The following is a 27775-nucleotide window of genomic DNA, read 5'->3' as shown; positions in this document are numbered from 1 at the left end:
TAAATGAGAAAAAGATGATAATTTACGATGCGTGGGTGAGGGTTCCATTGTTACAAGCTATCCTTCCTGGCAGACATGGTGCAATTTCTGCATTGTCTCAAATTATACGAGAAAGTTTTCAGTTTTCAAAGCTGATACATCCCACCCTACTCTTTTCTTCCTCACGTGTATGTGTAAAGCTGAATTAAGTCAGAAGTACGGATATTGTTGTAAATATCCCGACGAACTTGGTTCAGTCATGAACAATCCCAAACCCTACTCGCCATACTGAACACTAATCATTCCTTCATAAAACTAGTATTCAACCAATTCCTTGCATTTTTAAACGATTGTTTTCATATTTCGAAATTTATCAGATATTATGGTTCCAGTAGTGGCTCGGAAACCCCGTATGGGGCAGTAGTTATGAAGCAACAAAGGACAAGCTTGTTTTCGAACTTATAAAATGGTGTCTAGACATAGCAGATGATCTTTTACACATGAACCCTTGGTTAAAAAAACGGTGGCAAAGATGGCATGGGGTAAAAAAAACAAAAACAAAAACAAAAAGCAGTGTCCACGAAGTCTGAACATCGCTTGATAATTTTGGAAACAAGACGCTTTTCCTTGAGTTCTCCATCTCGCCATATAGAAATGACTTATCTGGACTCTTGCCGAGGAGTGATCATGCTGCTGTCCAAATCCCATCAGGGATGTGTGCACTACAGTGTAGGGCCATCCATTAGGGTCCAAACTGCTCAACCGCAGCATAAATATTTCAACTTTGTAAGGTGTGAATCGGTTACAATGGCGGCCTCCATTAACGTTGATAGACAGCGTGGATAAAATCGATTAATATTTAAAATTCATTGAAAGTTATTTATTGTTTATTGAGAAATAAAAGACTAATCTTCTATAAATACCTTTGAAGTCATAACCCAGCATTTAAATATCTAATCCGCGATAGTACATAGCATGTCAATCACTGACATGGGAAATGGCAAAATGACAACTGTCAACACCTGTCTCGAGTGTTTGAGAGGTCATGTCAGATCCATTGTGTCAAAAATTTGGGATCCAAGCATTTTGCGCGGCTTAAGCGAATTCGCAGATTACTGGGCCGCGGTTTAATGGCCCTACACTGTACTTGGAGGCGAGAATACAAATGGCATGGGCTGGTACTAAAACTGACACACACACACATACACAAGCTTGTGCGAAAACCCCAAGTTTTATTATCGCGAGTGACAAGCACTTGGAAAAAATGTCTTGTAAGCAAAAATGTAACATTGTCAAGAAAATAATGATTGATTTGGTAACATCATAATATTTTTGATATGAACGAGGGAAGAGAGCAGGGATCAGGGAGGGAGAAAGAGAAAGGAAACCAAAGAGAATAGGAACCAAAGAGAGAATCAGATCTGAAGGAGGAAGATTTTGGCATTATCTTGTAACCCAGATCATTTTTTTATTAAAACCTGCTGCACATTTGTGATTCAAGACCGATGAATTAGGTCGACATTAGGTGTGATGGGAGTTGGAGTTATGAAAGGGCTTCAGGCTTCATAGAGGGAAGGAGAGAGAAAAAATGTCAAGATGTGACCTCTTCCTATCTACAGTGACAGTAAATGACCGATATATTTGTGACAAGACAAGAATTCACAAATTATGACAAATAACAAAAAACTTAAAGTGAAAAAAAATTAATGTTTTCCTTATGCTTCAATTAAAACACAGTTCCTGTGCCGCTCACCCTGACAGTAGCAATGCCTTGGATGCTAAAGGGGATGATCTTAATTCTAGAAACATCATAAACAAATTCCCATGAAATATTGAGAATTTATATATTAAAACAAATTCTCATTCTTTCTCCCCACCTCCCCTTTTACTCTCCTGTGTCAAAGTATGCATGTACAAAGAATTGGCAACTTAAAATACAGCAAAGCAAAAGGCAAGCTGACTGAAAAAAAAAATCTGTCTCTTCATTGAAAGCCTCTTTGTTACCATTCAGTTATTCAGTCTACGATCTTGCTCATTATCATGAAGATCCAGATCCAATTTACAAACATTTTTGTAGAAATGGTAGTTTTTGATCTTCTATCATGGCAGCTTCATAGAAGCACTCCCCCCCCCCCCCCCCAAGAAAGAGATTTTCCGATCTGAATGCATTCATGGACTCCAAACAAAGATTAGAAAGTAGTTTTCAACAAGCAGTTAAACAATGTATACATCCAGTACTAGATTTTTATCAATGTGCCAAACAGTGTCTGTACATAGTCTGGAAAGTGAGCTTATCTTTAAAAAAACAAATTGTCATAATTAAATGTTCTCAAAATCTAGCACCAGCAAATTAACATCTGATGAAACTTTCAAAATATTTGTAGCATTTTTTTAATATATAAAAATAGGTGCAAATACCTGGTGATTTGTGACTTTTCATAAGTAAATAACCAAAATTCAATCAGCAAAATCTGAGTTCCAAAATTGCACAAATTGTAGTGTCCATACAAATGTGTGATAAAGAATTTCTGGAAAGACCATGCGTCTCCAGAATAACCATGAAAAATTGCTGTTGATCTTTGCGTATGCATAATTGTATGTATTTGCATGTGAGTGCTTGTACTGACCTGTATACCTGCTCATTTGAAGTGTATGACTGCTGAGTCTATAGTGTTTGTGTACAAGTGATTATACCCAGATGCTCACATATTAAATATACAATTACTTTATAATATGCACGAGAAAAAAAATGTGGAGATATTGTGTTCGCATCAACGAATTGCACAATTGTGTTGAAATGTCAAAATCAATGAAACCAATCTTTTGTATCTTAAAAATATTCTATGCTCTTTCCAGGTCTCTATGTTATTCATCTGATTCTCTAACAGTTATGAATCCCCTTTAAAAAAAAAAAATAAAACAAAGCAAAACAAGAAAAACACAAAAAAGCAAAACGAAAAGGAAAAAACCTTGCTCTCTCATCTTGGCCCTGTAGTCTGTAAAACCTTACCTTTCTCTCATCTCTGCAGACAGCTTCAAAAAGTCTCTAAAAACCCCATCTTTTCTGATCTGTGTATCCGTTTAAATAGTGACACCCCATCGCTCTTTACGTACCACACCACACTGATTTTGCCCCAGTGGTTCATGGCCATATGTACTCCAATGAGTGTATGGGCTGATCTGGATGAAGTGTTTGAGTGCAATTTTTTTTTTCTCATTTGCAGTGCACATTTTGTGAGCTGACTGGATGGACAGAAGTGTTTTGAGTTTTTTATTATTTTTTGTTTGTTAATGCCATTACTTTACCCATAAGGGAAAGCAGGCGTAGACAAATCATTATTAATTATGCAGAACTAAACAAATTTAGTCTGACTACAAAAGAAAATACAAGGCACTTAGTTAAGGGTAACACTCATGAAAAACATTTTTGGTTACCAGATACTATACAGAAATAAGTGCAAAACTCTTAAAAAACTGCATACAATTACATTTATTCCTCTTATACTCTAACAAAAAGAGTGGCATTTTCTGATACAAGAACACGCTTAAAAGAGCACAGGACACATGACTTATGGCACACTTAAAAAAATGGCACTTGAAGTACTGAATTATATATGTAAAAAAATTATGATACTTTGAACATTTGAGTAGCCTAACTTTGACACAAGAGCCTGGTGTCTACCCTCACTGAATTCAGGCCTGTCTTCAACAACCTTTACTAAACACCACCATCATTTCTACCATTCCTTTATCTTTAAAACTGCTTTACTTCATTACTCACCCACCTCAACTGAAACTAAAGCAACAGGTGTTCAGTGCATGTGACTATGTTCCTTGACTGTAAAAACCCCTGTCCTGGGTGGAATGATTGCGAGATTTATAAACCTTATCTACATGTGCGCACAGCAACTGCTATGAAGGAGTCTGTGAACAAGAGATTCAAGTATTTCTTGCTGCTTCCTGCATTTAGGTGTTCATGTTGTAATACTCCACATCCGTACCTAATTGTATTACATGGTGAGAAAGCAGTCCCATATGAGTCTGAATAATCATGAACAGTAAACAAAGACAGATTGTCTTCGGCTTTCCAGCAGCAAGAAGAATTTTCCATTTTTTCATTTATCTATAATGAAATAATAATCTGAAAAAAAGCAAGAACATCAAAAATATTCAACTAAAGGAAACTCAGATCCTCACTTTTCATTTTCTTCCTAGCACCAATTGCATTTACAAAGGAAGTTTACCACAGTTTCAAGATCTCTTTATGAAGATGCCATTCTTCTCATTAGTAACATTATCTTCTTTGTTCATCTTTCATTCGGAGAAATCATCTTTTTCTTCATCAATTATAAATTTCAGCAGAGTTTCACAATCTCTTCCGATAAAAATGAACATCAAACACATTAAACAATAACTAAAATATATAATACTGCCTTTTGTATTTTCAATATTATTTGTGGTAAGAGAATTATTAAAATTTGAGTGCATCTTTAAATCCTGTTTCCATTAATGCCAACTGTTATTGAGAATATGAAAAATGCCCCATGCCCTTAAAAAATAAATCGAAATATGGAAAATAAGGTTTTATGACAGCTGGGTATTTACATCCACAATACTAAGCATATATTAAAGTACTTTATTATTTTGGACCAAGGTTCTTAAACACCAATGGATTCATAAGTCTTGAAGATGTATACAGTATTTTTTTTCCAACCTACTCTGCATGTGAAGACTTGTAAAAACAAAAACTGAAATGAAAGTGAATTAATTTTACTTTGAGCTAAGTTTCAAGTTCATGTCTATGCAAATAATAATGTTATTATTCCCAGTTTTACCCTATTTTCTTGACGCTCAAAAGGTGAATTTCTATAATCACATTCTGAATGCAATGTTCACTGAGTAAACAAATACTTACAGAAAATTATATTTCTCATATTTAGAGATATCTACAGTTTGACTGCATTAAAAAGAAGTTAAGTTAAGTCTACTAGGCACCAATGTCCCTCAGGTGCAACAGAAGTATATTACAAATCTGTAGGCTATCCTTCATTCCTTCCCCTTCTATCCCTAAAATAAATGGTAACAGTCAATGAAGAGTGGTAACTGAAAACAGATAACTTTTTCTAACCAAATTGAACTGGTGTAACTGATGTGTGTGTGTGTGCGTGTGCAGCCACAGGACACTAGGACATTTTTATAGGGATAGTTGAAAGGTCAGTTACAAATTTTACTTATGTGAACAATTTCTAGAAGTAGCTTTTATATAGTTAAAAGTGGGTTTATAAAGTTAAAAATCTTTGCAGACATAATCCTCCCTACTGCTACCCTCTGCAATCACCACCACAACAAGGTATGTATTGACTATTATGTATTCAAATAATTTATGGTAGACTAATTTAATATTTAGTTGTTTCCTATCAGCCTATCTTCATATACACACAAAACAAAACTGAAACAGCACAGTACTCCTTTTTGACTCTGAACACCAAGATACTCTATCATTATCTCGGTGATCCAAACGAACTTCAGCTACTGAGCCTATATTTAATAAAAAAAATTAATGAAACAGGCAGGTCATCTAATGGTTCAATATAGTACTTGGAAAAAAAAAAACAGCAGGTATCAGGGTATCAGGACACCAACTACTCTGTTTAAGGCTTACTGGAAATTCCACAAAAAAATTAAATAATAATTTAATAACCTGACAGATTAAGTTTACAAGATGGCACAACAATTAAAAGGGATAGTGAAAAATATCTTTATCCAAGTCAATCAAATTTTGAATTTTCAAAGACGTGTCCAACTACTTCCACAAGTGCATTGTTTATTCTTAAAAGTTGTAACATGCATTTTATGATGTAGTCTAGAAAAATCATTCGTGAATCTTGATTTCAGACTTTACAAACAAGGGCCAGAAACTCTTCCAAAAAAGGTATTTAAATGATAAACATTTTGAAAAAAAAAAAAAAAAAACCCTCAATAACACTGCAACAATCTTGCTTATCACACCATTCAAAGCAGTTTTTATATATGTTGAAAATAAACAATGTCAATTAAGCACACAACAAGAGCTTTGCATGCTGACATAATGTTTGTTTTATATTAATGTATAAATTAACCATTTCACGTAACAATATGTATGGTATTACTACTTGATGAGATTTTTGCAGTAACAATATAAAACTTACGCCCTTAAATTCCTTTTTGATCACCATTACTGGGCAATATTTTGAACAAGCAAATCACAAAGTTCGTTTGCATGGACCACCTCTGTGGAATGCTCCAATCTTACAACTCACACATACCCATATTCAGAAAGGGTTACACAAAAATGAATCCTTTCAAGCAGACAGGTTAGTCTCATCCAATTATATTATCAAGTATTCTTATGCTTTCAATCATATCTTAAGCTGTCATCACTTAGTAATAAAGCACATACAGTGTCTTGCATATTAGGTGCTACAGCAAATCTTCAGTGGTTGTATTAATAATAATATAATCATCATCATCATAGTATAAATAACTTTTTTGATTGCCAGTCCTACCACCACACTTAAGATAGCTCAAAATTATGAGCAGAATACACTTATGTTGATACTGGTATCATCTTCTAAAACTTTCATCTTTTATTTACCTGGATCTGAGACCAAATTTTGTATGCATATACAGCTTTCTAATTTCCACACAGAAGCATGCAATCAACATACACATTCCTTCAAACCAAATCCTCATAAGAAACACACTGATCATGTGCCATTCAATAGCATCTCTGACAATCATGAACAACACACTGGAAATGACACTCCAAAATCACTCCCTATCATTTGATCCTGATGGTCACCTGACATGCGGGTGCAGCATCCTTAGGGTTCTTGAGCAAAGCACAGTTATTATCAAGATGCAGAGAGAGACCATGTTTCAAAAGAAAAATCTTTGAAAATAAGATAGAACCACTTTGCTAAGCCAACTTGTGATCAATATACAAATGCACACACACACGCATACTGTGCTGGTCATGCCATAGAAGCTTAATCCTCTAGATAGGCAATCACAGCATGAGTGCTAACAGCCCACACACCTTATCCAGCTCAAAAAGAGTTCTTAAGTAAACCATGCATTCATTTTTAACTGGACACGGATTCACACATTGAGGAGATTGTGCCCTCAATATGTTTAGAGATATTCACACAAATCTGGAATCTTATTTACAGGGGATGCAATGTACAGGGCTCTGAATGTGAATCATGCATGTACATATCTACATGACATGAGCATTTGCATGCATTTTGTACTGTGCATAATAACAAGTGAGTGGATCACCTGGGATGCCTAACCATTCAAATACACTTGAACATTTTATCCACATACCTGCAGAAATATGTGTCAATACTTTTGTTACTACATCTAAGACATCACAGTGTTCAACGGATTCAGTTTATTATCTTTTGTGTTTGCTCTGAAAATGTTAACAGAAATAAACAACTCTGCAGGTGTAATGAAAGCAGATGTCTGAACATGCCTGACTGACTGGGTATACTTTTGACAGTCACTCTTGTGGTAAACAAGCTTCATTCAAAAGTGTGGCATGATCAAGTGTCTTGAGTTTCTGTAGGAGAATAATCAAACATCTGACATGAATCTTCTTCGAAACTATAACAATGGAGTCCTCATTCTTAAAAAAAAAAATAAAATAAAAGATAAAAACATAATAGAACATTAAACAATTAAATAACATGAAAAAATTATACAGTACACATTGTGATTTTGTGAAGTTTCAATAAGTAAAACCACAAAAACATCTGCTCATCCATCCAGGAAACTATTAACATATAGTCATCTGTTTTTACCATGCAAGAAGATGTCTGTCTAAATCCTCCATGCATGCACAGATTATACCCAGTTAATCAGGCATGCATGTACATCAGCATTTGGTACACAGGCAGTATAAAAGTTTTACAACCTCAGGTCACCTGAAAATGACCATTGCATCTTGGGCAACTTGAAATGTGGTGAAGTCCTAATGAACTGTGTTCAGTCAATCAACACGAATCGTTGAGGCTGCAGGTTCCAGTGTGAAATACTGAGGTTGAAGCTGTGGTTAGGACAAATTCTGATACACCATGGCAGGGTCTTCCGGAGTAGGAGGTACTGCTGCTGTCCTGTGTAAAAGTAATCATCAACCATCAAAAGTCTGATATGCTATACCAACACAAAAAATAAAAATGTGAAGAAATTTTTTTTATTGGACAAAAGGAAATTATTATGAGGAAGGAAAACCAAAATGTAAAACCATAACAGTTGCCTTCTGTTCCTTTTTGCTTGATCAAGCAAATAGAAGATGCTGATAAGGAAACAATTTATACTAGACACAAAGCTAGGTGAGGATATTAATAACTTTGTTCACCAGTTAAGCTAGACATACCACTTCACTGTTCCAGATGCCAGCAGCACTATTTAATTAAGCAGAAGGTGTGCTGACTGATGTAAAACAGATTTTTAAGAGATGAATTTAAAAAAAAAAAGAGAGAAAAGCCCTGATATCTGTGTGCTCACTTGACAGGCCTGGTGTGACTGAAAACAGGAGGAAGCGCAGAAGTGGGTGCATTGCGCTGACGTGCACTGTCAGTAGCGTATTTGATGTTGGTGTACTCCCTCCCTGCATTCTGGCTCTGCTGTAAGAGTAACATAGAGCATATGCATCTAAATTTTCTCCATGAAACCTTTTTTTTTTACCTTTTTTGATAATGCATCGCTACACACGATATAAACCACAAAAAATTAAACTGAGGTAAAAGCAACAACCATAGTCACATAGAACTCCTCTTGTACAAGTTGCATGCTCAGAATGACTGATATTTTACAATAATTAAGTAATCTTCATAAAGATGATTTTGGGTTTTTTTTAAGTAGCATTTTCAAATAAATCAGATTTTATAAACCTCAAGCTTTAACAAACCTGTCCTGCTGCTAACCGCTGTTTTTCTGTGTCAATGTAACGCTGAACAGCCATGTACACAAACTTGTACTGGGCCTCTGTCTGAACCATTCCAGAACGCTGTGACCTTACCATGAGAATAGTCTTCTGGATATCTATGTCACAGTCAAACCCTGTACATAAAGCAGATTACTGGTGAAAATTAGCAACAAGACAAATGAACCATGGAGAACTGAATCACACTGAAGTCAAATAAGAATATTCCAATAATGATCAAAACTCAGCTGAAATCAGGAACACATCTGAGGTTTAAAGAACACAGCACAGCTGTCACAAGCTCAGCCCAACTTTTAGTTCTTGCTTTGAGCCACAACAAATTTTTCTCCTCAAAATTTCCCACCGTAGACAAACACTGCAAACACTGTTCCTAGAATGGCATCCAAATAATGGTTTAAAGATTTACCTAAAAATGTCTGTTCTACTTTATCAGTGTTCCTAAATAACCACAATATAAGATCTGCATTTGTCCCTCAACTATACAGTTCCCAAAAGCTCATTCATCAGTTAGAGACAAATGACAAAAAATAAAATAATGTTTTATAATTTCAGGAAGGAAGGGTAATTCAGTGATAGACCAAGAAAAGCTTACCATGTGTCTTGATCTGATTCAGTAGGATGTCAATGACAATGAATGTTCCTGTGCGACCAATGCCAGCACTAGAACGCACACAAAAGCATCATAAAGAGCACATTTCATAAGCAGAATGATAAACATCCAGTCCACATATTTCAAACCCCAAAAACATAAAGAATTACAGCTAGAATAAAAAGCAAAGCATAAATGAGCCTCCTTCATAGAATGGGGCACAAAATGAATTCTCTGTATATCTGCAGTGCTCCTGTATTTCAATACCTGGTTTTACCTTATGAGTATGCACTGCCAAGTCTCTTTACCACTATTTTCCATCTGCCTACATAACTATCATTTTTTTCTTTTTACTTTTCTTAGTTTTTTAAGGTGACTGTGTATACAAGTGAATATAGTGTATGCTGGTTAGTAAATCTGGTTAGAAAATACTTAACTCTCCCAAAAGATGTAAGATGAAGCATATGCCTCTCAAACTATAGCAACTAGCGGGTAATGTACCTGCAGTGTACAACAATTGGACCTGCCCCAGTGATAGCCTCCTGCTGAGCATTGACCATGTGAAGGAAGTTGAGGACGCTGCCAGGGTCGGCAGGAACCCCATAGTCTGGCCACGTTTGGAAATGAAACTGATACATTTTTCGAGGGTCCTCCAGCTTTTGTAAGTAAAAGAAAAAAGATATATGAATAAATTGTCTCAGTGTTATAGCTCTATTCATAAACCTTTTCACACCACGTCAGTTCCTCCCTTCCCTGCCCAGAAACAACCCTCATCAAGATTGCAGGGGACATAACTCTTCACGACACAGCTCTTTGACAAAGTTCAGTATTTGGATAAGGCTTTATCAGTTGAAAAAAGGGTTGTAAAGTATACTGATGACCTTTTTAAACAAAACCAGTTTGGTCAGAAAAGCAGCAAAGAATCACCTGCCATTTTGTAGGCCTGAATGTAGCTGGACACATTATTATGTGAATTGGAGACAATGATATAAATTGGCAGTGACAGAAATGCTACTGAGGTGATGGTGTAGCAGGCAAGACTAATCAGGAAACATTTTCACATATCCACACATACTGATGCATCTATGAAAAGATTCATTACCAAGCTCTGTAACACTGTACAGTGTTTAAAAAAAAGGGAGAAGACTTAAGTTCAAATACTCTGTTTGACCTAAGCAGATGAACATGCATGGACCGAGTAGTTTATAGAATCTTACAGCAGCTGAGACCATGATGACTGAACAAAAGTGCGCACTGAAAACCTCACAATATTTAAAATAGTTCATGTCCATTTTAACATTTATGTGTGTGTGCGTGCGCATACAGTGCACATACACTTGTGTATGTAAACCAGGGGATTCTATATTCCATTCTCTGTATTTTCTTTCGCTCTATGACTGTGCACTTAATATACCTTTTCCCCTTCCTGTTTGCCCTGCTACCAAGCCATGTGAATATTACTGCTCTATTTTATTTCAGGAAACTTAATTGAATAGCCCTAATTGTACACCAGTACACGAACTTTGGACTTTGATGATGTCAGACTTCCTGTTAGTCTAAACAACTGATCTGTGACTCTGAATTCCTCCTGGTGTGACTGCTAAGCTGAACAATGCTTGCATCCCACACTTAAGAATGCATGTGTAGGCATCCCTTATCATACACATTTTTTTTCCTGATCCTCATCATGCACCTCCACAAACATGCTCACATGCAAGCGCTCACACACACACACAAAGAGTTATCACCTTGCCATCATTTGGTTCTCGTATCAAGAGAAGTTCTCTCAAGATGTAGTCAATCTCCACAGTTTCTTTCAGGAACTTTACTTTGTATGTTGCATTATGTGCTTGCCACTCTCTCTCCTTATTTTCTGTGTGTTCATCAGGCCAGTATTTAACAACTTTGTTCTGGAAAAGATTATCAAAAAAAGACCTTCAGTTTATTTGCAATGTCCTTCAGTTTTCCAAAAACATAATTTACCAAACGAAAAATCATCTACATGCATGAGAGTGGCACAGATTGTTTATAATAAACCTTGAAACATGAGAATAAATTTGATATTTTTTCAACTAAATGTTTACTTTTATTTACATGAACTGTTCATGCACACACAAACCCCTCCTCCCACATATAAACAAAGAAAAAAAAAAAAAAACCCCAAAGAAAGGAATGTAATGCACTTGGCACTAACCACTATAGTAGTTATGCAAGCTTTTGTTAATCCACAGTCATTGCAACAGATGTCAGCAAATACCTCATGTCAAGAGATTTTATACTGAAACTACAAATTAAAACTGAAATGGTATTTTATATTGATATATACTTACTTTTCCCCTCTCCACTTCTTTTGTAGTGACAACAATCACCCGAGAATTTTCTTGCCAGACCATTCGCCAGAAATCTACTACTGTTCCAGGAAGACAGCCCTGAGTGGCTATGTAAGTCTTCTTTGGTTCCAGACTATCCTCCTCTGACTGTAAAAGAAGTGGTAACTAACATAAAAACTGTAATTATGGATAGCATTTTGTGTGGAATGCAAAGCAAATATTTAGATTTTGTATATTTTTCAGTAATGCTTTCCTCGTCTAAAAATTAACAAAATTAAAATTACTCTTAAATGCTGAGAATAACTAAAACAACTTACATTTTGAAGAATATAAGTAAATCAAGAGAGAAAGAAATATAATATAAAAATCAATAAGGTAAAATACAAGCAGTCAAAAAAAAAAAAAAAACCCAAACTAAAATACACAAGCTTTAGAACTAAAAAGAGTTGAAAACTCACTGTAATGTAGTTGGCATTGACATAATCTGAGCCCACGATACCCTGTTCTGCGTCATGTAGCAGTACTCTTGTGTGGTCAACTGAGAGAGAACACACAAACACACATGCACTAAGGTATGTGTTGATGGGAACATGTGTATAGCCCAATACCCCCAGTGTCTGCTGAGATTTGTGTTCTTTGACTTTTCAGCCCACTTATGTACACCCAGCCTTGATCATAACTATTCTTGTAAATACTGTGATATGTAAAGCTCAGTAAGCTTGCCCATAGGACTGGGATATGATCCTATAAGTGAAATTATTATGAAGCACAATTTTGGCAACATAAAAAGCTTGTATCAAAGACGGCAAAATGTCATGCATGTACATTGGTAACCCATACTAAATGAAATGTTTGGACAGCAAGTGGACATAATTGCTATTTACTGCTATCAGCAGGGTTTTTTTTTTAAAAGAGTGTGTGCTTACAGTGCAGCAATTTTTTTTTTATTGAGATATTTCTTTTTAGAGGAAAAAACCCCACCAAGTGTTTGAAGTTAGGAATCTACACTAGAGAGCAGCCTAAAGATAAGTCTCACAGGGCAAAATATTCTTGTAGCGGTTCTTTGATTTGTTCTCTGGTCGCTGTCCTTCTTTGCGGCTGTACAAGTGCCTCTCTTCTTGCTGTTGTAGTTGCTGCAATCAGGAATTATAAAGTGACATAGAAAAAAGTGACTAGAATACAAGAGAATAAAGCAATATGAGAGCAAATGGGATCAACAAACTGGAGCTGATGCCTTACTTTACTTTTACAGCCTGACTAGATATTTACATTATTCCCCACAATCACTGTCTGTGTATATGTCTATGTGCCACATAGTTACACATAAATGTATGTACATATTGGTGTGAATACAAGTGCAACTGCCCTTTGATGCAATAATACTTTGCAATATTACTAAAAAGATATGATACTAAAATAATGGCTATTTCAGCATGCTGAATTATTAAGAATCTGCACAATGTATCACAATGCTTATGCAATGAAAACAAAACACAAAGTAGATGTCATATAAGAGACCTGCTACTATAAATATATAGGAAAAAAATTACAGAAAAAAGTATGCAAATTCAATGTCAAGTATTGGTGCTTTAGTTAAAGAAAATATTCACCTCAAATTCGTCCCAGAAACCACCTTTGGAGTTTGAATTGTTTGCGCTGACTTGGGTGTCTTTTTCTGCCTGTAGTTGTTTGATCCTGTCACTGATACCTGATGCTGTAATACGGGTGGCATTAAACGGCTGCAAAACCATACCTTTTGGTTAGAACGTGCAGTTTCAATATAAAATATGTGCTTTAAATTGGAAATAAAATTCTATTTCAATATTATTGAAGTCAAAAGCTCTCGCTAACAGAAACAAATCAGCACTAGCAAAGGTTGTATGTTGCTTAAACATCAACATAAATGTTTAAAGCTTATTCTTACTGTACCACACCATAATTCTACTGCTGCAAATCTAAATTTGCTGGAAATTTACCATCAAGTTTCAAAGCTCTATCATCATTGAAAAAAAAAAAATTAAACATGAGCTATCCAGTTTTCTACCAAGACTTAAAATACATATGTCTTCTTTGGACAAAAGTTACATCACTTTATTTTGTAATGATTGGAACAATGTTTTATGGCCATTATGTTAAAAAATTGATGCAAAAATCATTCACATTTATTTTTTTAGGAAAGAAAAACATTTTATATGGTTTATAAATCAACTAGATGTTGTTTCTTATATATTTATAGCAACCAGTATAAACGTTGTAGCTTATGTTGTCTCCCCATGTATGTGCTTAAAAATCATCACACAAGAAGGACAACAGTAAATAAGAGCCATAAACCTATCTACGTCCATGATAAAGGCGAAGATATCAATCCCAAATATCAGTCACATAAACATGCAATATTAAATCAAAATAATGGGCCTAATAAACAAAGAGAAATGTTTAATAATGTGATGAAATGGCTTACATGCTTCAGGTAGACAACTGTTCCTGAAACTTCCACCATAGGGTTCTTCTTGTAGTGCTCCACTAAGTCTGTGAGAGAATTGAATTTTTCTCCTCCTCCTACATCATATTTGCCATCCTGGAACAATAATTTTAAAAATAAGTTTGCAAACTGCATACAATCTGATTTAAAATCTTTTAACCTGGTTTTAAAATGTTTGGAGATCCAAACAAAGCAGATACATAAATATGATTTTATGCAATTTCTACAGACTTCAGTCAATTCTATAAATGACGATACAAATGCATTACTATGGACTGTACTGATGCAGGATCAAACATTAAAAAAAGAAGTTTTAATTACAAAATAAGAAATGCTCAATTTAAAATGTTTTAATAAAAGCAGCAATCGCAAACAAATTTATTTGAGAATTTTGATACAGGTCACATGATTCCACAAAACTACAATGCTGCTTAAAAGACAGTTTTTATTTATACATGCACATAAGGTGATCTTGCCAAACTGGTCAGATCCACAACCTTTATCTTGAAAGTTAGTGTTTATTTAACTCTAAAATTAGATGTCAGATTCACTGCTATGGAGGTATACATCACAAAGTGACATGCTTATTATCTCATGCCAAGTGCTTGACCTACTTGGAAATACAAAACAGGAAGTGAAAAGAAGAAAGGGTAGTATGCTTGGCTCCTAATAAAACATCCATTGTGACAGCGGCTTAGTATCAAAATGAAAGAGGCAGAATTCAAAATTTAGAGCTTCCAAAGGTTTGTGCATTTTTCTACAGAAGGAATTCCCACTCATATGCAACATTGTGTGCTTTGAAAGTCTTTAAATGTTTATTTTTCAAAAGTATAACTACTGACACACAAGCACATGTGATAAAATTTAGTAAGAAGCTAAATCTGATTTAGGTGAAATGAGAGCTGAAAATGCCTTGATTGTCCATGTATTATACATTTTTCTCACAAAGTCAGAATGAAAATTACAAGAGACACTACAATAAACAGTTGAACTGAAAACATGCCAGAGCAACCAATGACAATATGTTCTGCCAAAGTTCTTATGTTTATCATCATGACACTGTTCCACTGATGAATAAGAGAGGAAACAAACTAAAGTACAGAGAGCCATCAATGCAAATCTGTTATGCCCAAGTTTCTAGCTGTATCATGACAATATTGTATTGATGAATAATTAAGTGCACACAGGATCCCGTTTAAGTCCATATCCGGTTTTCTCTACTTCCTAGCACAATAGTCTCTGTAATGTGATTTTCATATCACGAATGCTTTACATGGAAGATATGCATACTTCCTGATACTGCTGGTTTTTTTTTAAATGAGTACAATTCAAACTTTCTCTGATGATTCATGTTAAACATAGCATGCCCAGATAAACAATGCTAATTATATTAACTCAGGAAGTACGTGAAGAAAAATGGAGGGAATGACAGACATAAACATATATGCATGCACATGTACATTTCTTTCATTTTTCAAATATAAAATGCAAGTGGATTTTTCACTCCTAGTTAGTGGTGTTAGGGTTTTCAGCCCTACGGATGAAAGTATAGTTGATTTTATCAGTAAGCTACACAAGGTAGCTTAGGGGAGTCAAAGGAAAAAGACTAAGATGAGTGATTAAACAGAAACTGTGGATGTGAAAGCTTCAGTAAACCAGCTTAAGAGTAACAGTCTACCTCTGTCCGCAGTTTGGGTGTCATTCTCGATCAGAGTTTGCTTACCTCGAACTTCATAGGATCAGTACCATTTGTCATTATCTCACTACTGATACAACTAAAACTCTAATCTGTGCCTTTGTGCTATTGAGGATGGACTCTTGTAATTCTCCTTTAGCTGGAATTACCAAGTATCTTCTTGACAGACTTCAAAGGATCCAGAATAACACTGCTCGCCTTATCTGCAGACCATCTAGATGTAAACATATATAACCTATCATACGCTCTCTTTATTGGCTGCTAGACTGTACAGCCTACAAACTTTCCACTTTGACTTACTCTGCCATTTCTGGCACTGGTCCTCAGTACCTCTCTGAACTCATTTCCATCTATACACCTGCACGACCTCTTTGCTTGTCTTCTGACACCAAGCTTCTACAAGTCCCACTAAGACAAAGATGTATGGAAAGAGGTTTTTCTCCTACCAAGCCCTATCAACTTGGAGTGGATTACCAATCAGCCTTCAACACAAACTCAGATTTCTTCACCACTTTAAGTCTAAACTTAAGACGCATCTTTTCAGAACAACTTCACTGTGACCCTGTCCTGACCATGAGCATGCATGACATGTGACTATAATTTACTTGTGTATGAGTGTATGTTGTAGAGGTGCGGAAGTCTGTTATATGTAAATATGGGTGAATGGTTGCTAATAACTTAGTCTATACATGTATATGATTTATGAAAAGTGTTCTGAGCACATTTTGGAAAGGCACTATAGAAATCCTCATTATTATTATTATTAAGATAGGCGGAAGATTAAAAGTCATTATCATTCCTGTGTAACTGATATTAGTTGTGTTTCATGTCCATAGAAGCATGAGAGTTGTGTAGCCTACATTTACATGCACCAAAATTCTAAATATAGCAAATTTTGAAAAAGAAGACACTTCACAGACTTATTTTCCTTATATAAAAAAGATATTAATGCACAAAAGTAAAGTTCAAATAATAGTAGTCCAGCTATTCAATGTTAATTGGAAGCAAATATTTAGATATCAAAGTTTTGATAGAGAAAAATAAAAATCTTCAAAGAACACCATTTATAACAAGTAAAGAAATTTTGTTCTGCTCATGAAAGACATTAACACCCCAGAATAATGCCTTGACCATGCAATCACTATGTGAAGAAGACCACCAATAAGAATACAGTGAAAATTACCATGAAGTTCTCACTACCTAAACTGATTACCAGCTTCAATTTTGTAATGAAAATAAGTTAAACTGTTAAATTTTCAAAGCAAAATTGAGAAAAAACTGAACTCACCTGACAGCGAATCATTACATGTGTGACTTTATCCTCTGTGCGCACAGACAAAACATAATCCCCTGGTTTACTCTGACTCTCCCTTACCAGGTAGCTAGAGTTCTTTCCTTTCTCCATCAGGCATTTTTCTGCTTCTTTACCAGAAATGTGCCCGTGAAACCATCTGGTAATTCACAACAAAATGTTCTTATAATACAACAGTATCTTAAAACTATATATTGTTTACAATAAATTTTCAGAATCTTAAAACATCATGTGATACAACATATCAGTTATGCATCGGTATGCAAATACGAACACTCTTTTCATGATAAAAGAAACTATTCTTTAGACCTTGGAATGACATGCAGTAGCCCTAAGAGGATAATGGATGAGCACATCAGCATTGCTCTCTGTGCTTTGGAAGTCTCTTGTATACCCTTAAGGTTTAAGGAAACAGTAATCTAGTGCCCACCAAGATTTATTTACTGATTTTTTTTTTTTTCAGCAGCAGGCAGACCACGAATTTGTTGAAATGCCAAAGTAACCAGAAATGGAGAAAAGTTTGATCATTCCAGTTTTAGTGGTAATGTCAAATGGTCTGGTATGTTCAAGTGCATCACTACAGGTGATGAATGTTGATACTACAATCTGGAACCTGAAACCATGGCTCAGTTGAGGAATTGGTCATTGCTAGAGTGAGGAAACCGGTGAAATGAGTGCTTTCAAAAATAGATCCTTGTCTAAAAGGGAGGACAAGGTGTTATGCAAGCAAACTATTATTATTATGTAACTGTTAACATTTAAATAGAATAACTTAAAAATTAAATTATAACAGATATAAAGATGAAGTACCAGAAAAGATGCCATATTGTCATACCGTTCAGGGGTAGGGTCAGCTGTTGTAAGTGGGTACTTAAGCATAATGATGTCCCCACTCTTTTCCTTTAGTTGATCTTTGTTTTCCATGTAATGCTGTACTAGTTCAGCCAGGGTTGCAAACTTCTCACCCCCATACAGGTCATAAAAGTCACCTGTGTTCTGAATTTTGATGTGAGTTACTTCTCCATTTCGTCTGAAATATTGTACAAAAACAAATTCTAAATAGGCCATATCTGTGAGGAATATACACATGAGAAAAAAGCTAATGAATGGGTGATGAATAAATAGTACATGTGGAGATCACATACTGGCCTACGTAATAGTAGGCCAAGGCATTCGATGCTAATCAATAGTTGGTAAGTGTCATATCTTTCATCTGCCTGTTTCAGTGAAAATCAAAGACCTAGGAATTTGCAAGAACTGCAATTACACTTGAAACAAAACTGTAAGTAATTAAGAAAAGTGTTTGTTATTGTTATATAGAACAGAAGAATATGCGTTAGTCCTTTTATATAAAGAAATTGAAAAGATGAAGCTTGGTCATACATCTGCAAACCCACATCTACTGTATATCTAAGAATGAAAGACAATGGGCCATCAATTTAAGTGATGAAGTAAAAAGTAAAAGAAAGAAAGAGTTTGAGAAGTAGAATGACAAGTCTTTGTTCAGTTAGGCTTGTGGCCAATAACTGCTGAGAAAGCACATGTATCTACTCTTGCACTCTTCCCAGCAGAGAATGAAAGAATAAGCCTCTTTGCAGCGTGTACAACTACAAAGCAGCAGCACTACAATCAACAGACATAGTGCTCCTTATAAGCAATGTGCCATTGTTTCTGAAGATTGAAGAGGTGTTAATTTTATTTCTAATTTTAGGATTTTTTTTTAAAGATCACACTGTTGATTTTCCAAAGTTTTCCTCTTTCTGTTTTGTGGGTTTGATTAGTATGAAGTGTAAATAGTAGTGGAACTGATGCTTACAGCAAGACCTCCTCCAGATGCAAAATGTTCATTTTTGCACAATGTATTTCCTGTTGTCAAAACATACACACACACTCTCTCTCTCTCTGAAGAAAGAGGTGGTGCATGCATGATTATATATAATCTGATAAACATACAAAGGTTAAATTTGTGCCATTCTCATGAACGAAAGATGACTGATTTTTTTTCTGACCTGACAGAGAGAGTGAAGTCCCCTTCAGTGCTTGTGCTGGGACGAGCTAGAAAACTTCCATCTGTTCCCCTCTCCATCAGAAGTCTCTCTGCATCCACCCCATTGATGTTGGGGTGGAACCACCTACAGCAACAAAGCAATACCACAATTTGATGAAAATGATGCTGTAAAATTAATATTTAATTAAAAATTAAAGCTGGTTAGCTGTGCCTTTAAAAAAAGGGAAAGTCCCTGTGCCAATCAATGGCGATGTCCACATCCTGATAAAAAACATGCAAAGAAGTTGGTATGGAAAAGGTCTGACGAGGTGAGTGTGATACAAGTGAAAAAGGTATGTGGATTGCATTAAGAATCAAAAAAACGGCTCTGACAGAAGTTAATGTGACAGAAGGAAGGGGGGAAGGGGAAGGGGAAGGGGAAGGGGAAGGGGGCTGGTTATTGGTATTTTATGCCAAGCAAGCAACTAAGGCTATATAAGGGCAAGGCAGTCAGGCCTGTAAACAGATGCCCCATGCAGTGAAGAACAGTGTGCCTGAGACAAGATCTGAACCCAGGACAGCCAACCTTCATTGTATTGGTGACGGGCACTAACCATTGTGCCACCTGACCGCCAGTGTAACAGGAGACCAAGACATATATCATTCCTATTACCAACAAGACTCCCATAAAGAATAATTCCCCCCTTTCCTCCCAAAAAACAAACATGGAAAGACAGATAAGGTCATTCAAACACCAGGAAGCTTGAGAACTTAAGAGAGAGAGAGGAGGTGAGAGAAAGACAGAGGAGAGAGAGAGACATACAATGACAAACTTTTATTCAGTTAGCTTTGTGGCCAATAACTCCTGAGAAAGCTTATATATCCTATTTAATAGTGCCAGTAACTTGTAAAAAGTAAAATCAGGTTACACTATATAAAGCACTCAATGATTTAGGTATTTATATCCCCTTTTCATTTGACATCAATGGTAACAAGAAGGAAGGTAAACCTGTCTTGATTCAAAGCATTCAATGTGTTCTTTGGCCCTATAGAGTTGATGTCTAGAGACAGTGCAGTAGTGTTGCTCTGATAAGACGTAAACAACATTATCAAAATATTAATCTCCCATTAATGAATCCTGAAATGAAAATTTCTATGAGACTACTCAAGACATAAGCATTTATACTAATCTCCACCACCAAACCGCTCATATACACAAATGAAATAACACATTCACACATTTTTTAAATTACACAAACTTTCACACACATTCACTGGAAACAGCTCAATCATAATAACACAACAACAGATGAAACCTGTGTCATCTTATTTTGGATATGTATACTTAACAGAATATTGTAAGTTTTATATGCTAGTCTGTTTGGAAAACAAACATGTAGCAAATATTTAATACTTTTTACAAAAACATTAATACTCAAGAGATATCTTAACTTTTCTTCCTAAGTTAACGCTAGTAACAAGTCACTAAAAATCTTGTCAAGGCCTAAGTGTGAACCATTCCTATTAGGTTCAAATTGGCCCTCATTGTGTGCAGATGCACGAGCGAGAGAGTGATCACACAAACTCTGAAATCTCCCACAGATTCTCAATAAGTGAACAGTTGGTGTCTTAGATCATTCTAAACACTACATCTGCTTTGCTGTAATTATACTCACACTAAAATCATGCCAAATCAAAGCCAAATCATGCCCAATTGACTTACCAGGAGTAACTTTTCATGGTCCGATAGTCAAGCCAGACTCAAGACTTTTTTTTAAAAAAAATAAGAGAAAGACCTCCTGGCCCCAGTAATGTTTCAGCCCGTCACTGACACACCACTGCTGGGAAGCAGAGGCGCTGTGACCGTAGGGTGAGCACAGTGGCTTCTGAACAAAGTAACGGTACCAGCAGCGCACACTGTGTGGTAATTGCGGAAAAGCCGCAACCGCCGACCACGTTGGGAATGACTTCCAACAGACAGCTTGCCTGTGCTGCAGGTTTTACTTCCTTGTTCTCACCATATAAGCTCCTACCATAACTCTTTGGACAATCTTTTTTTCGCGGCGATTTGTAGTTCGCAAAAGGTGAGCTAAAAGCACGCGGAACGGACATGCTTATGCGTAACCCCATAGACAGTGAGGGAATGAAAGAAAGAATGAAGGAAAGAGAAGTATTTTCCCCGATGGCGATCTGATACATTCAAGCTGTTAAGAGGCCGTCGAGGTGGTGACCCTTACGAGGCAAGGAGGTGCGTGTGCGTTGCCGCGACTTTCCTGTCACCCTTGTAATCACAGTCTTACTTTACCACTTTACCTGTGATTTTACCTGGCACCGTTTCAAGTTCGTAAGTAGTGGGGTAGACGTGCACTGCAGGCTTACAGTTATCCCGGACGTTAAGACAAATCGCAATCTGTTCGACCCCCCTTCCCGATTCTTATGTATACATCAACCTAAAAATGACCCTACCATTGCATGATCAAGTAGGGTGTCAACGGTATTAAACAGTGTCTAAAGAATTCGCAAGTAACAAAGATATATTTAGCAATTGTTACCGGTGATGTTGCTAATTTTATGATAGTCGCCAACATTTGCCAGGCGAATATTCTACAGGAACTTGTTCTCGTAATTCGGATGCCACTCTATTCTGATCCGATATGAGAGATTGCATTCAACGTCCGCACGACTCAACAACGCAAGTGTTGCGATTGTTATAGAAAGCGAGACTTTTTCCTACTGCTTTGACAAACGATTCTGCGTGGCGATGGACAAGGGGTTTGTTTGTCGAATGAGAAAAGATTTTATCTCCTTCCTGCTGGGACGACTGCAGACATTTTTACCTGGGAGCTCTGGCTGTCACATTTTACGACGTAAAATAATTGATTTCAAAACCTACTGCACAGGCGTCAGGACACTATTGGCATCGTGGCTGGCCCACACAATCGTCATGAATTGCGGTCCAAAAGAAACAAGCACTGGTTATTCTAATGATCACGAAGGAAGCAAGACAGCTGCTTGTGATCGTTGAGTATGCCATTTGAACATCTTTTAATTAAGCCAAATGGAAGCCCCATCCCCTTTTGGTCAGTGAATTCAACATTGGGACTGAAGATAGGAAGCCGGCTTGAACCAATTTTTGCCCATACAGCAGTGATGGGTATTTCACTGATTGGGGAAGAAGTATGCACCACCTTCTACCTGTCATCCTCTGGACACAGTTAAAAACATATGCTCGATGCCTTTAACCTTTATTATAAAAAAAAAATGTCAATACAAGTCCACAGTTATCAACTACAAATGCAAGTGTTTAAAACATGCAGAAACATGAGAAATGGATGCTAAGCCACCTGATGTCATGTCCTTCACAAGTGCAAAATTTCAGTAAAGCAAGGAAATCTGACAGTTTTGCAGAATCTTTGTGGATACTGTTGACTTGTGTAGAGATATCTTTAGGAGTCACAGAGAAGAAAACTCCAGGGAGGAAACAAGGATTGGGGCTGCATGAAATGGAACAAGCAACAAGATGCCCTCCCTTGAACCACCACAGTCTGCGATGCAATGGGGGCTTCAAAAAAAAAGATGCTATTGCTTGCTTGTTTTTGTTGCATATATACATGGCTGCCTAGATACAGTTTTGCCGCTGCCATAACTGCATCACAGGACGAGGTTTAATACTGGGAAACTCACTTTAGCAAAAGTCCCGAGTACCATAGCTTTCTTTCTTCTAGGTGACCATCTGTTGCAACTACATGGTGACTTATCCACTAAGGCAGCACAAACCCCAAGGCTAAAAGAGAAAAACAAAAGAAAAAAATTTGTGTGTGAGACCCACCCAAATTCACCAATGAAGATAGGGTATATCACCGACAAGCACAAGTGATCCCTTAGATTAGAAAATAGGTGCATACATGTTCTCAAATGATGGTCATGATTGTGAATATCTTTTAGCCTGTTTTAAGACCAATCTGATAAAGTAAACATGTTAAACATTTGTTTGCTTTTATATGCCTACAGAGATGGAAAAGGTCTCAATGATGCTAAGCTGTTTGTACTAAATACTCCATACAAACATCTGGAGAAACCCAGAGCTCATGCCAGGCTTCTCTTTGATGATTTTTCTTCTGCTTTTAACACTGTGCAACCTCATTTGTTGGTGGAGAATCTAGTTTCAAACTTTCATCTGTCTCACCAACTTTCTGGATCCTGGACTTTTTAACAAGCAGGCAACAGAGAGTTTCTGTTGTCTTCTCTCAGATCGTGTACAGGTTCCCCTCAAGGCTGCTGCTTGTCTCCACTACTGTTCACACTGTATACTAACAGTTGTAGAAGCACTAACGATAAGAGCTTTCTTGTAAAATTTGCTGATGACACTGCCTTGCTTTCTCTTTTGAATAATATTGAACATGATCATAGTGGTGCTCTTCCTGGTTTTGTTCGCTGTCTTTCTTTGAATGCCTCAAAGACTAAAGAAATGATTTTCAACTTTCAGACGAACAGGCCTGAGGCAGTCATCAGTATTATCCACGATGATGCCATTGAGGTAGTCGACTCTTATAAATATCTAGGTACTATTTTTGATAACAAGCTTAAATGGGACATCAACACTAATATGATCCTCCACAAAAGCCAACAGCGTCTGTACCTCCTATGGAAACTCAGATCTTTCTGTCAGCTCTGTGGTACTTCATTGAAAGTCTCATTACATTTTCCTTAATCTCTTGGTTTCACAACCTCTCCCTAGGGAACAGGAACAATCTTATCTTCCTTGTTAATATCTGTTCCAAGATCACTGTAACCAGGCAGAGGGATTTAGCAGCCTTATGTCATCAGCAAATCCTCAGGAAAGCATCACACATCCTATCTATTTCTGATCATGTGTTGGAACGTCTTTTCACTCTTGCAGTCTGGTTGTAGGAACGCAATGCCTGTGTGTAAAACCAACTGCCACTCTAACTCATTCATTCCATGTGCTATTCACTTGATACTCTACTGGCCATGACCTTATACTAGCCTGAGGTGGCCTGGGGTCACCAACTGTATTTGCTGCTGTTGGGAATGTGTGGGTGAGAGTGTGTGTGTGTGTGAGACACTATTTCAACATGTACATTTATATTACCTCTTTTAAATCATGTATATGTATATATTATTACTAGTACAAGCACTATATTGAATTCCCCCTGGAGATCAATAAAGTTGTATTGTATTGAAAAGGAATGAAACTCAAAAATTCAATGGAAATCTGAAAATTATTAGTCAACAATGAGTTTAACCATGAAATTCTCTCTGGTAAGCTTGAGGCAACAACATAAAATTCCTTTTTTTGGCAACAAGCAGCTTTTGCAAAATGACAAAGGTGTGACTGAATAAACCTGCATTAGAAAGGGTCATCAAGTTGACTGAACGAGGATAATAACAGTACAGCAGCAACATTTATTTTATTATTATTTTCAATGAGTCAGATAGACATATGTCTACCAGCATAAGATGACCCTTTATGGCGTCAACTGTTGACCTGAAATGCCATGTTTATAATGACAGTTATTCATTTTAAACTGTCCCCATTCACATACACAATTTGTATTTATGATCTGAAATTTTTGAACGATGTTCATGAAAATCACTAATCTTTATTATATATGTGTATAAATAAGGCAAAAGGCAGTGAAATATAACTGATTTATAGCATGGTGCCCAACCCTCTATTTCTGCTGCTTTTATCATCCCAAATAAATCAAACACCCACGAAGGCCATGATGACTGGGTGAAGAGGACATTGAGGAAGGTTTTCAGTCACTGGCCCAAAAAACTTTGAACTAAAACCTCTGAAGCAGAGTGCCCTAACCATACAGCAATGAAGCCTCCCTAAATATACTCTTTTCCTCCTCTAAAATTAAAAAAAAGATTCATATCATACCATTGCTTTCTATTAGTTCTAAACTAAGAAAATTTAACACCATTCATGTAGGTCATTTTATAAGCAAACTCAGGACTAAGCAGCAAACATCTTTATATGACAGTTTATATCTTTCTGCAACATTCGTCCCTTTACACCTTTTGTGTTCCTGGCAGCTGATTTGTTCATTTGGTTTGGAAGTACTTCCAACTAGAGGAACATTGGCACTATGAATGGAGACCATTGGAGAGGGATGATAGTAAGGGACTTGAGGGGGTGGGAGATGAATCGGAGTATTTTGATTACTGGGATAAACCTCAAACGGCTGCGATCACGTGTCGCACAAGGAGCGATCCGATCCGAAATATGAACGTACTACCTCTTGATTTTCACTGCTGTGTGTTTTCACGCAAGATTAGCTCAGCAGGGGCATTCACTCTGCTAAAAATAAGTTCATGCTGCTTAATCCCACAGCAAGAAAATTAAAAACAAAACAGCTATGATGTTTGATATTTCGATTCTGTGCGTCATATCATGTACGCGCGTATATGTGCGCGAAAGTGTGCTCAAAGATCGGAGATCGATCATACGAACCATTCAGAAGGGAATCTAGTAGAATTTCTAAGGTGAATATCGTCTTCCCCTACCCCCCGTTAATGATTCAGCCACAGCTGCAGTTGATTAAGCACAAATACCAACTAAGACTTATCATTATTCTTTTATAAAATATTAGTTTAAAAATATTGCACGATTCTTGATAAATGTGACTCGGGCATACTTGTACGATGAGCCATGCAAAACATACCTTCTCGAAGACATACTGTCTTGCTGTCCGTTGGGATCTTTTAGCAGGCTAAGATGTGCTTATTATTAGTCGAAATCAAATCGTTGAAAATATGCAGCTTCAATATTTTTTATTTAATGAAAAAAATACACACTAAACAGTGTCGGTATCGGAAGTGAAGTGAGGCCAGCCTCGTTCTCACTGGGTTGCCCCCACTCGCAGGTCACGATATACTTCCTGCTTCTTGCCCTTGCCTAGAGTTGTGGCCCTTGTCGTCAGCCCCAGTAATTGTTGACCGTACAACCGAAAGCTCAAACTCAGCATAGGCGTTATAACCACTTCACGACTCAATTTCCTCCTCTTTTTTTTAGGGGGGTACGTACTCGAAACTTGAGAATCCCAAACTACGCATTATTGTTATGAACTGTAAAAATATGCTGATCGTGTGGCATGTCATACTGGGTAGAATATTTTCCATGTTATTTACAACTACCATTGATGATTTATGAGTATAACTATTGCATTTTAGATTGTATGAGAGAGAGAGACAATTCTTGATTAATGAGAGGTAAAGCAAGCAAGACCTTTTTTTTCCCATTTAGCCTTCGCCCTTTTTGGGATAAAAATAACCCAGTTAAGTACTTAAAGAATAAGTAGTCATAGGTACTTTTCTGTAGAGGAGACATATTAAAAAAACAACAACATAGGTATGTTGGGAAAAGAAACTGAGAGCTGCGTCACTTACATAGAGAAGTTTCGATTTACTAAGTCGATGGTAGTGTTCATCGCCTACGTGATTGCTAGCTTAGGAATGGGACATTTTAGATCAGGGAAGGTGCTGTGAGAGAAATCGGTGGTGGTGGGGGAGGGGGGGAATGGGAGGGGAGAGATATTTTTATTTCTTGTTGGAATCCAGGAAGACAGGATAAAGTAATTCCTAGAGGTTAAACTATGATGGGTTCAAAGGTCAATAATTTAGTGGGAATAGTACATTGAGCAATATAAGAAATATACTTCCTCCATTATCTGCCACATTTCAGTATATAACTTCCTCCTTCCAGGCAAGCACTCAAAATTCATAGCGTTTTAGACACAACACCCCAACATGTGCACACTGACATGCACAATCTGTTTTTCTCCCTCTCTCTCTCTCACTGACCAACTGAAACACACACATAATTCCTACAATTACGCAAACACCAGCAAGTGGTACAGCCTAACAAATATCAACATAGAGATTTTTCTATCAATGTGATTGATATGCTCGTCCTCTCTACAATTATTTTAAATTTAAAATGTCAAGTTGTTTTTAGGAGGTGGATTAATGTAAGAAATTACTTCCAGGACACGTATAGCTTGGGAACTTTATTTAAAGTTATGTAATTCTGTTTTTCATTCATTAAATTTTACTGTCTTAAGTCAGCTCATGTGCACATTTTTCTAAGATCATTGATTAGGTATACACATTCCTAGAAAAAGGAATCTGTTGTTTGACTGTATGTTAGTGACAGTATCATTAATGTAATTCACTAATAAAAGAGGGCCTAAAACAGCACTGAGGGACACCTGCAGACACTCTTATAAATGCTGATGTTCCCCTCCATCAGAACAACTAGAAGACAGATGAGCAGCTGCGTATAAAATTTAACAGTTTATATCTTGTATACCAATTTATAATTTTCTACTTACTTTTAATTTAACCATTTTAGCGGCCTTGTATATTCTTTGACTTTA

General features: G+C 36.6%; 1 protein-coding gene and 1 long non-coding RNA gene across 4 annotated transcripts; one reads left to right on the top strand and one right to left on the bottom strand.

The window, feature by feature from the left end:
• Window positions 1-1189: 1189 nt before the first annotated feature.
• On the bottom strand, window positions 1190-26259 carry LOC112556534 (tyrosine-protein phosphatase non-receptor type 11-like). 2 transcript variants are annotated; one of them, XM_025225631.1, is made up of 15 exons: window positions 26063-26259; window positions 19390-19512; window positions 18216-18410; window positions 17357-17519; window positions 14352-14468; window positions 13501-13629; window positions 12927-13023; window positions 12349-12428; window positions 11891-12037; window positions 11309-11470; window positions 10062-10216; window positions 9564-9631; window positions 8936-9087; window positions 8533-8651; window positions 1190-8138 (listed from the first exon to the last, which is right to left on the bottom strand). In XM_025225631.1, exons 1-15 carry the CDS (start codon window positions 26074-26076, stop codon window positions 8078-8080), a joined length of 1782 nt encoding a protein of 593 aa, XP_025081416.1. In that variant the 5' UTR covers window positions 26077-26259; the 3' UTR covers window positions 1190-8077. The 2 variants fall into 2 exon arrangements, with proteins under 2 accessions (XP_025081416.1, XP_025081415.1); XM_025225630.1 differs by lacking the exon at window positions 26063-26259 and adding an exon at window positions 21091-21331.
• Window positions 14475-19535, top strand: LOC112556535. Of its 2 annotated transcripts, none has more exons than XR_003097757.1 (4): window positions 14475-15115; window positions 17847-18033; window positions 18607-18662; window positions 19397-19535. It is a non-coding gene; the product is annotated as an uncharacterized LOC112556535 (long non-coding RNA). The 2 variants fall into 2 exon arrangements; XR_003097756.1 differs by having other exon boundaries at window positions 17844-18033.
• Window positions 26260-27775: the final 1516 nt, after the last annotated feature.

Source organism: Pomacea canaliculata, linkage group LG2, assembly GCF_003073045.1.
Source record: "Pomacea canaliculata isolate SZHN2017 linkage group LG2, ASM307304v1, whole genome shotgun sequence".
Taxonomy (NCBI): Eukaryota; Metazoa; Mollusca; class Gastropoda; order Architaenioglossa; family Ampullariidae; genus Pomacea; species Pomacea canaliculata.
Note: the sequence above shows the minus strand (reverse complement) of the source record. Positions and strands in the feature narration are given on the sequence as shown.